Below are 16,117 nucleotides of genomic sequence, written 5' to 3'. Positions count from 1 at the left end.
AACAGTAATCCTGAACATATCTCAACTACTTCCATTAGATTTATTTGAAAATTCTTCCTCCGAAGCTCAAATGTCAGCATATTCTATAATCTGTATTCCTCGCCTAAGACCAAATATACTTGCTAACAAGCAGTCTTTTCCATAAACCAATTTCAGCCTAACATGTCTTGTTTTGAAAGCAACATTATTCCATTTTAAAAAGGAAAAAAAGGTCGCGTGGTGGCTCATGCCTGTAATCTCAGCACTTTGGGAGGCCGAGGCAGGTGGATCACAAGGTCAGGAGTTTGAGACCAGCCTGGCCAACACGGTGAAACCCCCATCTCTACTAAAAATACAAAAATGGGCATGGTGGCAGGCGCCTGTAATCCCAGCTACCTGGGAGGCTGAGGCAGGAGAATCGTTTGAACCCGGGAGGCAGAGGTTGCAGCGAGCCGAGATCATGCCATTGCACTCCAGCCTGGGTGACAGGGCAAGACTCTCTCAAAAAAAAAAAAAAAAAAAAAAAAAAGCAAAAAGGAGAAAAGCCTTTCTCGATGCTGTTCCCCATTTCTCCACTAAAACTCCTGCTTTTCTTAACTCCACACTGAACCAACCTGAAATACTTTTTGGCCCAGAATGCCAACAAGAATCAAAGAAAAGATGCTTTACAAAAGTAACAAATATAAAAGCAAATTCTATTATCCCTTTTATCTCCATTCTTACATTAAAAAAAAAAAAAAATCTCCCCAAAATACCAGTTGTAAAGTCCTTGAAAACAAAGGGAGTACAATGGCAGTATGATTTAGGGCACACTGGGCAGTATCGGTCACTAGCAAAATTATTATACTTATTGGGAGTAGTAATCCCAAATTGTGTTCATGGCCCTTCGAATCCTTTAGCAATGGATTTTCTCCCAAAATCAATGGACTTCATAATTATAGATTCCCAAACCTGCTATCTCTTCTTCCTAGTCAAATTATATTTGCTCTAGTGTTAAACTAAATACTGCTAATTTGTCAGTTTATCCCAATGTAGGACAGCCAAAATAACTGTAAGGAGAGATATCTTTGCAGTCATCTCACTTTTCACATTACTTTATCCCTCCACGGTTAACTGACATTTTGATATTGATAATTCAAGCCAAGGCTACCTGCCTTGTAGATTGGGGGCTACTTTGACAACAGAGTCCAATAGTATTGTAGATAGCTAACACCTGTCCTTGCAGAGAAGTGAAACAAAAAGCTAACAACATTCCACAGTCCGAAAATATCTTAACAAATTAGTTTCTACTTTCTCATTTCTAAAAGCTTTCATCTCTCATCTAGTTAACATAAGGGAGGATTAAACACTGCATGTTCCTCTGAAAGGTAACCATTTTGCTTTCTTAAAAGGAGGTAGCTATCAAACCAAAAAACTGGCAGCATTTGGCATTCTTGACATTTTAATTAGAGCAGAAATAAACTACTAAATATTTTATTTCTAAGCAAAACAGAGCTCCAGCATAAATCCTGTTTGTCTGAGAAATTCACAATACATTTTAGAAATCCAATGGATACATTCAAAATGTTATCTAATAAATAACAAGGTCGGGTCTACCCTAAATCTAAGAATCTGGTTTAAACATAAGGTGCCAAAAAACTACTAGGACTTTTTTGGTGGTTATACACAGTAATATTTAAGCAACACAGTCACACTGCTTTAAACTTAGTTGCAGAGATCTACAATTTATTATTATTTTCAGTGTTAGAGCTAGAGGGTAAATTTTTCAAAGATGGCACTCAACTCCACTTATTTACCTGTCAACAAATACAGAACTGAACTGTTAGCCATAAGCACTTTACAAAAGACTCAGGAAACTATGCAGTAGACAATGACATAGCTTAACCAGACTCTGAAAAACAGATACATATTTTGATTCACACTTGTACAAAGAGAACAGTCATGTCTGCATGACTTAAGGTTCTCTAAACACAACTGTTTTATGTTTTAGACCCCTAGAGTGTGCCAGTTTACCACATCAGGGAGGAATCAAGGGATGTGCTCCTTCTAAAGAACCAAGGGCAAGAGGGGGGGGGTGGCTACAGGGAAAGCTCTGGGCAGAAGAGCTGCCTCAGGTTTTTGTGGGAATGAAAATTACCTGTGGCAATTAAGCAATGCCTAGGGTTTATCTAGTTTGAGGTTCAAAACAAAGGAGAGAATTATTTCCTTCCTCAAGCTCTTCACAAAGCAATATGCACATCTCATAATCAAATCTCAAGTAGTACAAAGAGATAATCAATTATCTAAAAATTTAATTTACATACATGTTGGCCTGGATTAAAAACAAAAAAGTTAGTTTCCATAAATAGCAGACTTTAGTGCTGTATGACCCAATGACTAAAAATAAAACCAGGAAGTTTTTACTGAAAGCTCAAGGATAAAAATGAACACTGGCTGGCTATTGAACTCCATCCACATCTGACAATAATTACTGACAGTTTAAAAATGTATATCCAAAATATAACCTCAAGAGGAACAGGTTTATTTGTCCAACAGAGTAGCTCAAAATGCTGAGGCATTATTTGTTTGGATTATGACGGGTTATTCTCAAAGTTTATTTATTTAGAAGGGGAAAGTGATTATAGAAAAATACTTGAAATAATTTACCAATGAAGTTGCAGATTCTAACAATAATCCACATCTTAGATTTTTAAGTGTGTAGTTTCATTATTTAAACAAATTCTGTCAAAGAGCTATTCAATATACTTTATCACTTTAACTTTCCATGAAAACCAAATAAAAATCACATCTGAATGATTTACTTCTATGCTTTTATCTGATTGTATACATATGATGTACTACACATCCAAGTACAAGAGGCAGTTATCTTCTCTGAGAGGTGCAAGAGTTGTTCTTTCATGAATGCCCTCTAATAGTGAAACCAGCAATTTTTATATATGCATTCATGTGCATATATATGTACTTCAAAAAGCAAAGCGTCATCTCTTCGTCCATTGTTAACTTAATGGTAAGACTGCAATAGAAAAAAGAAAAAGTCAACTTCCAGATTTTGCAAATGGAGTTTATTAACTCCTTACTGTGGCTTAAAGTAAATTTATTGCTTAATAAATCCAAACAGCAAGTCACATCACTTACTCTGGCGTACACTTTGCAAAACAAATATTTTTAGATAATATATATAGCAAGAAATTACACTAATGCAAGGAGGAAGTTTTGGGGGTACTTTAAAGATTTCTTTTCCTTTATAGCTGGAGTGGATGTTTGACTAATCTAATCAGAGATCTGACTAGTTATTTGTGTATTAAGAGTTAACAGATTTTTTTTTCTGGTCGTGCACAGTGGCTCAGTAATCCCAGCACTTTGGGAGGCTGAAGCGGGCGGATCACTTGAGGTCAGGAGTTCAAGACCAGCCTGGCCAACATGGTGAAACTCCATCTCTACTAAAAATTAAAAAATGAGCCAGTGTGGTGGCGCACGCCTGTAATCCCAGCTACTCAAGAGAACTGCTTGAACCTGGGAGGTAGATATTGCAGCGAACCAAGAGACCGCACCACTGCACTGCTGCCTGGACGACAGAGCAAGACTGTCTCAAAAAAAAAAAAAACAAAATAAAAAAAAAAAAAAACCAGTTAACAGACTTTTTTTTCCTAAGGAAAATCTTCTGCGTTTGGATACTCGCTTGGCTTACCTCACAGGGGAAATGGGGTACTTTTCCATTCAGTTATATGACCAAGGCAGGCTCCTCAACTAAGATGTTAACCCCACTCTGGCTTGTCTGACAGTAAAGCATAAAGCATTACATGTAACTGACAATAAACAATAGGGGTACAATCTTGAGCTCGAGAATTGCTTGAAAGATGGGCAACATTACCTACTCACTGGCTTGGATTCTCTAAAAATCTACCTCTATCAAGCTAGACAGGTAGAGACTGCTTTTACTGAACTGTACTTTGGTGTGATGCTATGAAACGATACTGAGAAATAATAATAAAAAAACAAAAAGCCCAGTGAATCTCAGAGTTTAACTAAAGGATGCTATTGAGGGACACTGCTTACTGCATTACAAAGTCTTTGGGGATCTTTGGAAAATTTTTCTTTTTAGCACAAGGAATACTTAAAATACTGCTTTCATCCTTTTAAATGCTTTACCTGAAGGTTTGAAATTTACTCATTTAATATACACACACCCTCTTTTAAAAACTTAAAAGCCTTCTTAATCTTCCATCCAAAACTGGGGAGAAACAATCTTTCAGTTGTGCTATGTACAATTAGTACACTTTAAATAACAAATTGAACACTCACATGGGGGCCACCAGGCATCGGTGGAGCACCAGAAGGTCCTGAAGGCACTTGGAAAGGATTACTGGGAGTAGGATAGAGTCCTGGTGTGGGATACGATCCTGTAGGGGCAGGATATGGTGCTGGTGGTCCCCAGGCTCCTGGTGGAACGGTGCCCCATGGAACAGGTGGTGCTGCCCCAGGGGCTTGGGGAGGAGGAGGAGCGGGATATGGCCCTGGAGATGGATATGGCATATTAGGGGTAGGATACTGCCCTCCCATTCCTGGCGCCCAAGGTCCAGAAGACATGGATCCCCATGGACCTAAAGGACCAGCTGCAGCTGGATCTGTGGGTGCACCATATGGTCTGGGTAGCTCTGGAAAGGGCATATTTGGTGTAGGATATGGCCCTGTGGGGCCAGGGCCTGGCACTGTTGGGGCTGGATAAGGACCACCGGGTGGGGGGCATGATGGTCCAGAAGGAGGAAAGGGTGCTGGGGGTCCTGGAGGTGGTCCGGTGGGAGGCACGGAGGGATACATTCCTGTTGGTGCTGGTCCAAAAGGCACAGTGGAGGGCGTTGCACTTGGTGGGAGTCCAGATGGCACCGAAGGTGGAGCACTCGGATTATTCCAAGGGCTGGAGCCTGGCCAGCCTTGAGGAGGTTGGCCAGGTTTTGTATTGCTCACAGCAGAGGTTTTGGCAGGGGAGTGTTCAGGTAGTGCATCTGCCAACTGGAACACAAAACAGATAACATCTTATCTATCTTATCAAGAGAAAAGTTATACCAAACACCATTATAAACCCACAAAGAACAGTAACCTACAGGGCCAGGGATTATAAACCTCAAGAACATCTTCAGAAGCTAAGCTAGTCATTTAAAACATACTCGATTTAACATAAAACTTGAGGTGTTACTTTGAATATCAACTTTACAGTGCAAGTTCTTCAGAGAAGCTCGTTTTCTAAATACAACTAATCATATTGTGCTTCATTTCTCTGCTGTATTAATATAACAAAGTACAGTAATTAAGAAGATAGAACTAACAGTCAAGGTATGGATTTGAATCCTGGCTTAACCTCAAAGGAGCTACATACTCTGAGATAGAGCTTCTTCAGTTTCAAAAACTATTTTAGGGTTAATTTGAGGCTTAAATATGATAGTTCATGTAGTACACTTAACACAGTGCCTGGTATATAATAATTTCCAATAAATGTTGGCTACTAATACTATCAGGGTAAAAGAGAATAGAAGTAACATCTTAAATTTTCATTTAAGGATTCATAAAGACATATAGGAAACATTTCCAAACATGCTATTATCTCAGTAAACCAAGGCAAATCACCTATCAAAATCCCTCTCCTACCCCCAAAGCCAAGAATCACAAAAAGCATCTCTTTTATTTATTTATAAACAGAGTCTCACTCTATCGCCCAGGCAGTAGTGCAATGGCAGGATCATGGCTCACTGCAGCCTGGAAATCGTGGGGTCAAGGGATCCTCCCAAGTAGCTAGGACTACAGGTGCACACCATCGCGCCTGGTTAAAGCATCTCTTTTAAGTGAAAAGATTTACGAAGGCCAGTTAGGACCACGTTGTTTTTCTTAAGAGATGAAAAACTTATCACAGATAAACTCATCAACTTACCGAAAATTCATCAGACATTTTCCTAAAAGAAGAAAAGAAATGAAGGAAGAAAAAGTTCAAAATCAGTGTTCACCATTTCTTAAATATTCCTTAAGGAACTTTCTATGCATACATTATTATTACTTAAACAGAATCTTAATCATTTATGTAATGTGTTTTTCTTTACATAGGAAAGTTTTCCATAATAGTTCATACAGCTCTATCAACTTCATCCCTCTTAATGGCTGCACATCATACAAAAATGATTTGCAATTTAATTTACATTCTTTTTGTAGCAGTGTAAGTTGTTTTAGGTATGACACAGTGAACATCTCTGAACACATCTTTGTGAGAATCTGTCACTGGGAAAAAGCACTGGACATGGAATTTAGAGTCAACAGATAAATTTATCTAAAATCCATTTGAAAAGTCCATGCCAATTTAGTCACTCATTTCTCTAACTCCTCTTTTACCATTGGATATTACTAAATTTATTGTTTATAATGACAATAGGCATTAAAAAGTAGCATCTTATTTTAACTTACACTTCCTTGTCTTTTTTTTTGGAGACAGGGTCTCATTCTGCCACCCCCGCTGGAGTGCAGTGGCGAGATCACAGCTCACTGCAACCTTGACCTCCTGGGCTCAAGTCATCTTCTTGCCTCAGTCTCCCTAACAGCCGGTACTACAGGTGTGTGCCATCATGCCCAGCAAATTTCTTAAAATTAAAAATTTTTTTTTGTAGAGACAGGTGTCTCACTATGTTGCCCAGACCTGGTCTCAAACTCTTGGGCTCAAGGAACCCTCCTGCCTCAGTCTCCCAAAGTATTGGGATTACAGGCATGAGCCACTGTGTGTACCCCCAAATTTAAATTTGTTCATGTCCTGCAGTACTTTTACCAATTTTTAAATTGAAGTATAATTAGCACTCAACAAAATGCAGAGATCTTACGTGTTCAGATTAACAAGCTCTGATAATTGTATACGCCCCTGTAACCACCCCAAGATACAGTACATTTCTCACTCCAGAAAGTTTACTCATGCTCTTTTCCAATCAACTGCCATGCCACATGGCAGTCAATTTTTGACTTAATTTTGCTGGTTCTTTGACTTTATATAAATAAAAGACTGTATGTACTCTTTGCCTTTGATCATTTTACTACTCAGTAGCACATCTTTTTCTCTCACTGTTTTGTAAGATACTAAGGAGACTAGCTCTCATATATGAGATTAACATTTTTTGGCCGGGTACGGTGGCTCATGCCTGTAATCCCAGCACTTTGGGAGGCCAAGGCGTGGATCACGAGCTCAGGAGATGGAGACCATCCTGGCTAACACGGTGAAACCTCGCCTCTACTAAAAATGCAAAAAAAAATTAGCTGGGTATGGTGGCAGGCGCCTGTAGTCCCAGCTACTCGGGAGGCTGAGGCAGGAGAATGGCATGAACCCGGGAGGCGGAGCTTGCAGTGAGCCAAGATTGCACCACTGCACTCCAGCCTGGGAGACAGAGCCAGACTTCTGTCTTCAAAAAAAAAAAAAAAATTTTCTCCCAAATTCATTTTATCTGTAGATCTCTTAAATGGCATATTCTGGTAATACAAAAGTTTTAAATTTCATGTCATCAAATCTATCAATCTTTTCCTATATGTGGCTTCTGGATTTTATGATATATTTACAAAGGCCTTCCCCACTCTGCCTTGCTTTCATATAGTATTTTCATGGTTTAACTTGTTTAAAATCTTTGAATTCTTCCAAACAATAATTATCAACTATCTATCTTTTCTCAACTAATTGGACAAGCTACCTTTACTACACTCTACTGCTGCCATTTATAACTAGCATTTATCTAATATTTACCATGGAACATGGTACATGGTGGTGCACTGTGTACCATCTCACTTGGTAGCTCCAGAACCTTGATACAAATTTTATTTTCACCCCCAAACAGCTGGAGAAGAGGAAGCTTGGCAAGTTAACTTGTTTAAGGTCCCAGAGCTAATGACAAGGAGAGAAGCAGTTCAAACCCAGTATGACTCCAGAGCTTAGGCCCTTAACAAGCAGGCTATACAGCCTCCTTCATTTCCAACTGATATTGTGGACTTTCTTCTTTTCTTTTTGAGACAGAGTCTTGCTTTGTTCCCCGGCCAGAGCATCATAAGCTCATTGCAGACTCTACCTTCTGGGCTCAATCGATCCTGCCCAGCTAGTGTTTTGTAGAGACAGGGTTTCACCATGTTGCCAGGCTGGTCTTGAACTCCAGAGCTCAAGTGATCTGCCTGCCTTGGACTCCCAAAGTGTTGGGATTACAGGCGTGAGCCACTGCGCCAGGCTGACTTTATTCTTTTCTACTGGTCTGCAACTGTACCATTCCATTTTAATTACAAAAGCTTTATAATATATTTTAAATAAACATTAATGTGATTCACCCTACTGTCTTCCCCACCCCCAGATTTTCCTACCTATTTTTTCCATTTCGTTAAAAAAAAATCTGTTAGCATTCTGGTTGGAAATGTATTAAATTTACAGATGAATCTGGGGAACATCTACTTAAAATGTCGAATCATCTCATTCAAGAACAAGGTATAGTAGTCCCTCAGTACCTGAGGGAGATTGGTTCTAGGACCCCCGCAGATACTCAAATCCCAGGATGCTCAAGTACCTGATATAAAATGGTGTGGTATTTGCATATAACCCATGCACATCCTCCTGTATAAATCATCTCTATATTATTTATAACACTTAAAAGCGTGAGTACTATATAATTATATTAACTTATATTTTTTATTGTGTTTCCCCCAAGTATTTTTTCTTTTTTTTTGAGACAGGGTCTCACTCTGTTGCTCAAGTTGGAGTGCAACAGCATGATCTCAGCTCACTGCAACCTCCATCTCCTTGGTTCAAGAGATTCTCCTGCCTCAGCCTCCTGAGTAACTGAGATTATAGGCAAGCGCCACCATACCCGGTTAATTTTTCTTATGTTTAAGAGATAGCGTTTCACCACGTTGGCCAGGTTACTCTTCCACTCCTGGCCTCAAGTGATCCGCCCACCTCGGCCTCCCAAAGTGCTCGGATTACAGGCGAGAACCACCTCACCTGGCTCCCTGAATATTTTCTACCCGCAAATGCAGACACAGAGGACTGTTTAGTTCCCGTCCTTTTCATGTAGATCATTTTCTTGATCAGATCTCGTATATACATTTCTTTTAAGGGATTTCTGTTAAACTTTTTCCTGTGGTTGCAAATAGGCTCTTTTCTTCCACTGTACTTTCTAATTGATCGTTCAAATATGGGACAGCTTTTTAAATTTTAGTCTACAGCAGGTCCTCAAAAGATGTTTCATTCAACTTTGTTTTGTTATAATGTTGATGAGAAGAAAAAAAAAGTCTCAGCTGAGGTCACTGTCTGTGTGAAGCTAGCTCATTCTCCCATCCAAGTACTCCAGTTGCCTCCCATATCCCAAAGATGCACATGAATGGATGTGTCTACACGGCCCAGTCTCCATGGATGGGGGTGTGGGCGAGAGCACCCTGTGCTGGGATGGCATCCAGTTCAGGGCTGGTTCCCATCTTGGGCTCTGAATTGCCAGGAAATGCTCCAGCCATTGAGACCCTGAACTGGAATAGGGAGGCAAATAATTATCTTTTTATTAATCTTTCTCAAATGTATACACAGCTCACATTCATTTCAATTTTTTTTTTGAGACAGGGTCTTGCTCTGTCACCCAGGCTGGAGTGCAGTGGTGTGATCACAGTTCACTGCAACCTCGACCTCCCACGCTCAAGTGATCCTCCCACCTTAGCCTTTGAATAGCTGCGACCACAGGCATGCACCACCACAACCAGCTAATTTTTAAAATTTTTAGCAGAAATCTTTTTTTTTTTTTTTGAGATGGAGTCTCGCTCTGTCACCAGGCTGGAGCGCAGTGGTGTGATCTCGGCTCACTGCAACCTCTGCCTCCTCGGTTCAGGCGATTCTCGTGCCTCAGCCTCCTGAGTAGCTGGAACTACAGGTGCGTGCCACTACGCCCAGCTAATTTTTGTACTTTTAGTAGAGACGGGGTTTCACCATGTTGACCAGGATGGTCTCGATCTCTTGACCTTGTGATCCGCCCACCTTGGCCTCCCAAAGTGCTGGGATTACAGGTGTGAGCCACTGTGCCCAGCCCATTTAAATGTTTAACACTAGAAGTGTTTTGGGTTTTATTTAAAAGTTTAGTGATGTTTTTATGACCAGAAATATGCCATAGGAATTTAACTCTTCTTTATATTAATTAACCTAGGGTAGGAAGCAACATTACTGAATTATTCTTCAAAGTTTCTCACTTGATTCTCTGGGATTTCCAGATTTAAAAAATATGCCATTTGCAAAAAATAATTTTCCTTCTCTAATAATTATGCATATTTTCTCTTTTGCACCTGCTAGGACTTAAATAACGAAATGTTAAGTAGTGATAGTGGGCACAGCAGTCTTGTTCCAACTCTCCTGGGAATGCTTCTAATGTTTAAGTATGATTCCCATTTTTAGTTTGAGATTTTAAAAAATTACATGAAGTTTTAAATTTATGCCTATGCTATTATTTATTTATTCCTATTTTGTTAGTTAATAAAGAAAGCAAGAAGACACTAAATTCCCTCAAAAGACTTTCCAGTCTCTAATGAATGGATCTCACGGTTTTTCTCCTTTGACCTATCAATACAGTATTAATATAGAGTCACCTTTGTATTCTTATATTCCTAGCATCTTACTATTTTTTTTTCTAGACAGAGTTTCGTTCTTGTTGCCCAGGCTGGAGTGCAATGGCGCGATCTTGGCTCCCCGCAACCTCTGCCTCCTGGGTCCAAGTGATTCTCCTGCCTCAGCCTCCTGAGTAGCTGGGATTACAGGCATGCGCCACCACGCCCGGCTGATTTTTTGTATTTTCTGTAGAGACAGGGTTTTCCCATGTTGGTCAAGCTGATCTTGAACTCCTGACCTCAGGTGATCCGCCCGCCTCGGCCTCCCAAAGTGTTGGGATTACAGGTGTGAGCCACTGCGCCTGGCCCCTTAGCATCTTATTTCTAATTATGATTTGGTTATCATGAGGAATGAAAGGACAAGAACATGAAGGACAAGAACCCAAGCCTATCCCAACTGCTATATCCTTTTTATTCAGAATATCAAAAAACACATACAACCCATTTCCATGTTAAGGTTTAACATCAATCATATCACACAATAAAATTTTTACGACTAACAGTGTAGAAAATATATGGTAAGTTGTAAGACTAACATGCTTTTTAAACAGGGTTAGCCTTTCTGAAATAGAAAATGATTCTGTATCAAAGTTCACATTAATTCTGGAGTTGAGAATCAAAGTGAACCAAATGGTCTTGACTGTTCAGGTTTTCAGAATTACACAGTTACCTAGTCACAGAATTACATAAATTATTCTACAAGTTAATAATATTCAACTGATTCACAATACTACTTCAAAATTTTAAAGTTCAAAATCCAAGTTTGGAAGATAGGGGAGGTGCTAGAATCTCATGATTAAAAAACAAAGCCCTAAGCATAGGAATTAATAACAAGTTCTGTTCTATGGCACTGTCTTAGTAAAGTAACCAGTTCTCCATTACTAGAATAATCAGCGTTCATGTTAGGGTAATCCCCCCTCATCCATGGTTTTAGTTACCTGAGGTCCGAACGTATTAAATGGAAAATTCCAGAAATAAACAATTAAGTTTTGTTTTTGGGATGGAGTCTCGTTCTGCCATCCAGGCTAAAGTGCAGTGATGTGATCTCGACTCACTGCAACCTCAGCCTCCCAGGTTTAAGTGATTCTCCTACCTGAGTCTCCCGAGTAGCTGGGATTACAGGCACATGACACCACGCCCAGCTAATTTTTAATTTTTGTTAGAGATGGGGTTTCATCATGTTGGCCAGCTGGTCTTGAACTCCTGGCTTCAAGTAATCCGCCTGCCTCGGTCTCCCAAAGTGCTGGGATTACAGGCATGAACCACTGCACCTGGCCAATTCTTAAGTAAATGGGGCAAGAGCATGTTCTGAGTAGCAAAATGAAAGTTTGCACCCTCCTGCCTAGGACGTGAATCATCCCTTTGTCCAGTGTATCCATGCTGTATACACTATCAGCCCATCTTGGTTATGAGATATAAAAAACACGGTACACTTAGGCTTCCGCAGTGTATAGACTTCAGTTTCAGGGATTCATTGGGGAGTCTTGCAATGTGTCCCCCTAGGATAAGGGGGAACAACTGTAATTGGAAGCATTCCAATTTGCTCTTTGGAGAATACTTTCATTAGAAAAGGTGAAAAACAGAGTTGGACATGAACGTTTCAATATGAGGAAAGTTGCAGAACGTAAAAAGTTTAGGTTTTCTAAAAAGCTATTCTAAGCCGCGCTTAGTCGTGTGCACCTGTAATCCCAGCTTCTCAGGAGGCTGAGGTGGGAAGACCGCTTGAGGCCAGTAGTTAAAGACCAGCCTGGGCAATATAGTGAGACTCTGTCTCAAAAAGAAAAATAAATAAAAATATAAAGCTATTCCAAAACATCTGATTCACTGCTGATTATTAAGATGAGGCCAATGTAATCTTGAACTCATAAAAAAAATGTATACTCAAGAAAGGCTTTCATTTTTTTTCCTTTTTGGAATAATCTAAAGCGATTATTTCCAAAACTTTGTTACCATTTTATAGCATCGTCCGATCCACCCATCGTCTGAAAAATAATAATTTTTATTCTCTGAGCAGCAAGAATAGTAATTTTAAAACAGTACAAAATTTCTTTTGACATACACTAGAAAAGTAAAACATAACATTTTGGAAACTCTCACGGCTGTTAGGGTAAAAATGACAATTCAATCATGGGTCAGGGAGGAGGGTGGTTAAGAAAGTTGAACTCCATGAATTACTAGTGGAGTTCATGGATATTTCACAGAGCCTTCAAATTGTGACGGAGTAATAAACAGTATGGGACTACACAGTGATGAAACCCAGACATCAATCCTTTTTGACGGTATCTTTTGACAAAAATAAACTTCTCAATAAGAGACCATTTTCCATCTGTAGAAGTTATAGCTCCTGCCCACTGCACAGAAAATAGTAACACACTTAATCTATAAAGTGCTATATACATGTTAGATATTTATTAGGCGAAATTAAATAAAATCAAAATTTTTGGGTTGATTTGTTTAGTATGCAGGGGATGATATGTATCATACTGAAAATATAAATTAATGGCTGGGCACAGTGTCTCAAGCCTGTAATCCCGGCACTTTGGGAGGCCCAGGGGGGTGGATCACGTGAGATCAGGAGTACAAGACCAGCCTTGCCAACATGGTGAAACCCCATCTCAACCAAAAATACAAAAAATTAGCTGGGCACGGTGGCAGACACCTGTAATCCCAGCTACTTTGGTAGGCTGAGGCAGGAGAATCACTTGAACCCAGGAGGCGGAACTTGCAGTGAGTGACTGTCTCCAAAAATAAAAAGTTATAAATTAGAATACATGCTAGTTTTCAGCATTGGCTCATTTATCTGATTATGTTCCATTTTTTACATTTGGGCAACTCAAAAACGGGGGTTTTGAAATGCTCAAAAATCTGAAACTTTTTGAGTGCCAACATGCCGCTCAAAGAAAATGCTCATTAGAGCATTCTGGATTTCGGATGCTCAACTGGTGTAATATAAAAAAAAAAATCCAAAATCTGAAACACTTCTGGTTCCAAGCATTTGGGATAAGGGATATGCAACCTGCAATATTTCTCGGCATTTAGTTATACATTTATTGGAACATATGTGCCAAACAATGTGTTGGGCTTTAGAGAAATTATAGTATTACATGGAGATTCCTGAGATGTGCTGTCTTTTGCAGTCCATAAGGACCATAAGGAAAGAGTTGGGAGTAGAGGGCGGTGACATGGGTCCTAGGGAAAGAAGAGCAGTTGGTGTAAAAATTGGGAGAATCTGTGAGGAGGTATAAGCAGTTCAGATGGGTTAGAATATAGCAAGGGAAGGGGAAAGTCTTAGCAGAGAGACCTTAGACGAGGGTTTGAATTATTTCAGTAAGAGTCGGCTCATCTGAATGAACCTGAACTATAAAGAACAGGCCATACTGTTTGTAAAAAGCACGCAGTTAAAAACAAAAAACAAAAAACAACCAGACCAGTAATGCTGCGATGAACTAAATTGGACTCCGTCCAATCAAGTGCCTAAAATAGTGCTGGGTGGAAAACAAGTACCAAATTCTCTTTCCCTTGTATGTGGACATCTAGCTTATAGGTAAAAGAGTAAACGCTAAAGTATGACCATCCAGCTACAACTGCAGCCCTTCACTGGTTGGACTGGCCAGAGTTGACAAGTCCAACTCTCCAAACTTGAGGCAAAGGGAGATCAGAATCGTATCCACATCATAGATTTGCTCTAAGACTTATATAATAAACAAATCTCTTAGTCACTGCCTGAAATATAGCAAAACCTCAACAAATATTAGCTTTTACGATGCCTACTTTTAGGTCCATAAATCTTTATCTGCCCTTCTCAATCCAGAGACTTCTGAAAAAATAAACTTTCCCAAGTTTGGCACAAATCTTACATGGTGGCAAAATGTGACCTGAAGCTATTTATAGTTTCTATTCGCCCCCACTTAGAATGAATGCTCACATCTATTGCTGCAAATATTAATGTTGGATGATGCGGTGCCCCATTCTGCTGGGGGTGTTCTCTCTCGTCTAACATGTCGTCTTTCTAAAAAGATGAAGATAAAATCCAAGTATATTTGAATTCAAAACACACTAGCTTCAAAAGTTTCAGCTAAGAGACTGGGGATGGATATTACCCATTCCTCCTGGAGAGAGGAAAAGAACATTCCAATATTTGCAATTCACTCCAAGTTTCTGAAGCAAACTCGCTTTGCATTGTGGGCTCAGAGATGCCAGCATGAAAAATTTCTATTCTTCCCTCAAACAACACCAGTGAACAAAGAACTTACAAAATGTTTCTTAAGGCTACCTTTGCCTGTAATGAGGGTTCGTTTTCAAAACAGACCTTTACAACCCCCAGGTGTGTATTTCTCTAGCAGTAAAACTAAAAAAAATTTTTTCGGTCGAGCGAGTCCGGCTTCATGCTTTAACACTGCAATCTTTACCTATTAAAAGCTGTACTCTTGCTTTTCAAGGTAAAGAGGAAAACGGTCCCCCTATATATAAGCTATCGTAGGTATGCGCTCTTCAGTCCTAAAAAAGGAGATCCCTAAATTCTGCCCTTCTCGTGGTTTGCCCTGGGTATTCATCTAACGTATCCGTGGGCAATTCCTCTAGTGAGTCATAACCAGAGCGTTGTCACACTGCGGATTAACAAGCGCCCAAAATTCCTGTAATAATCTTTTCAGGCTTTTCCCTTTTTATTAGAAATTAATGAATCGGTGCAATGGGGTGGGGGTAGAGGGGAAATCGGGGCCAAAAGGCGCGAGGCCGGCAGCCTTTTAGGGACGCACGAACAAAGGGAGTCCGGGATCAACCGGAGCGAACCGGCCTCCGAGCGGGTCGCGCCCGCCGGGAAAGGGTGGGGGAGGGGCCGGCCCGCGCCCGCCCCGCCCCGCAGCCAGGCCTGACGTCAGGCGCCCAGAAACCCGTCGGGCGCGACGTCAGCGGCCTCCTACACCTTCTCCCTGGGGGGCGATCCCCAGGCAGCCCGCAGCGTGGAGGAAGACGACCGAGAGAAACGCTTAGCCCCGGTCCCAGGCAGGCGACCACGGCCCGAGCACTGGACGTGACTCGATGCACCTCAGTTACCGCGCCCGCTTCCCGCTTGGCCGCGCCCGCGGGCTCCGCAACCCCAGCCCCCCGATTCCCCTTCACGACTCCCACTAGTACCGAAGCAGCCTCACCCGGCAATATCCGAGACCGCAGTAGGGTCTAGAAGCGGCGATGGGTCCGAGGGACTGGGCCCTGAAGAAGTGGGCGCAGCCTGACTGACGGCAGGGAAAGCAGCGGCGGCAACAGCACCAGCAGCGCGCGGCTCCTCCTGGCGCCGGAACAGGAAGCGCCGAGCGCACCGCCTCCGCCCGCTCTCCCCCTCCCCTCAGGCCGCGCCGCGTACGCCTCCCGCAGGCCCCTGGCGGTACTGCGGCCCGCCAGACGCAGGGGGATGGGCTCCACCTGGCGCCGGCCCCGGGCCGCTTTCCCCTGATGGGCTGGCTGAAAGCTCCCAGAGTTTCCGGAGTTCCGAGGACTCAGAGGA

General features: G+C 41.3%; 1 protein-coding gene across 1 annotated transcript; it reads right to left on the bottom strand.

Moving 5' to 3' along the window:
* Positions 1–1,436: 1,436 nt before the first annotated feature.
* MAPK1IP1L (mitogen-activated protein kinase 1 interacting protein 1 like) lies at positions 1,437–15,965 on the bottom strand. Its single transcript, XM_025391388.1, has 4 exons — positions 15,765–15,965; positions 5,903–5,924; positions 4,282–4,989; positions 1,437–2,992 (listed from the first exon to the last, which is right to left on the bottom strand). Exons 2-4 carry the CDS (start codon positions 5,918–5,920, stop codon positions 2,981–2,983), a joined length of 738 nt encoding a protein of 245 aa, XP_025247173.1. The 5' UTR covers positions 5,921–5,924; positions 15,765–15,965; the 3' UTR covers positions 1,437–2,980.
* Between the last annotated feature and the right edge of the window lie 152 nt (positions 15,966–16,117).

The sequence above is a fragment of the Theropithecus gelada genome, chromosome 7b, assembly GCF_003255815.1.
Source record: "Theropithecus gelada isolate Dixy chromosome 7b, Tgel_1.0, whole genome shotgun sequence".
In the NCBI taxonomy this organism is placed as follows: Eukaryota; Metazoa; Chordata; class Mammalia; order Primates; family Cercopithecidae; genus Theropithecus; species Theropithecus gelada.
The sequence above is the reverse complement of the archived record's forward strand: the minus strand, read 5'-3'. Positions and strand labels throughout refer to the sequence as shown.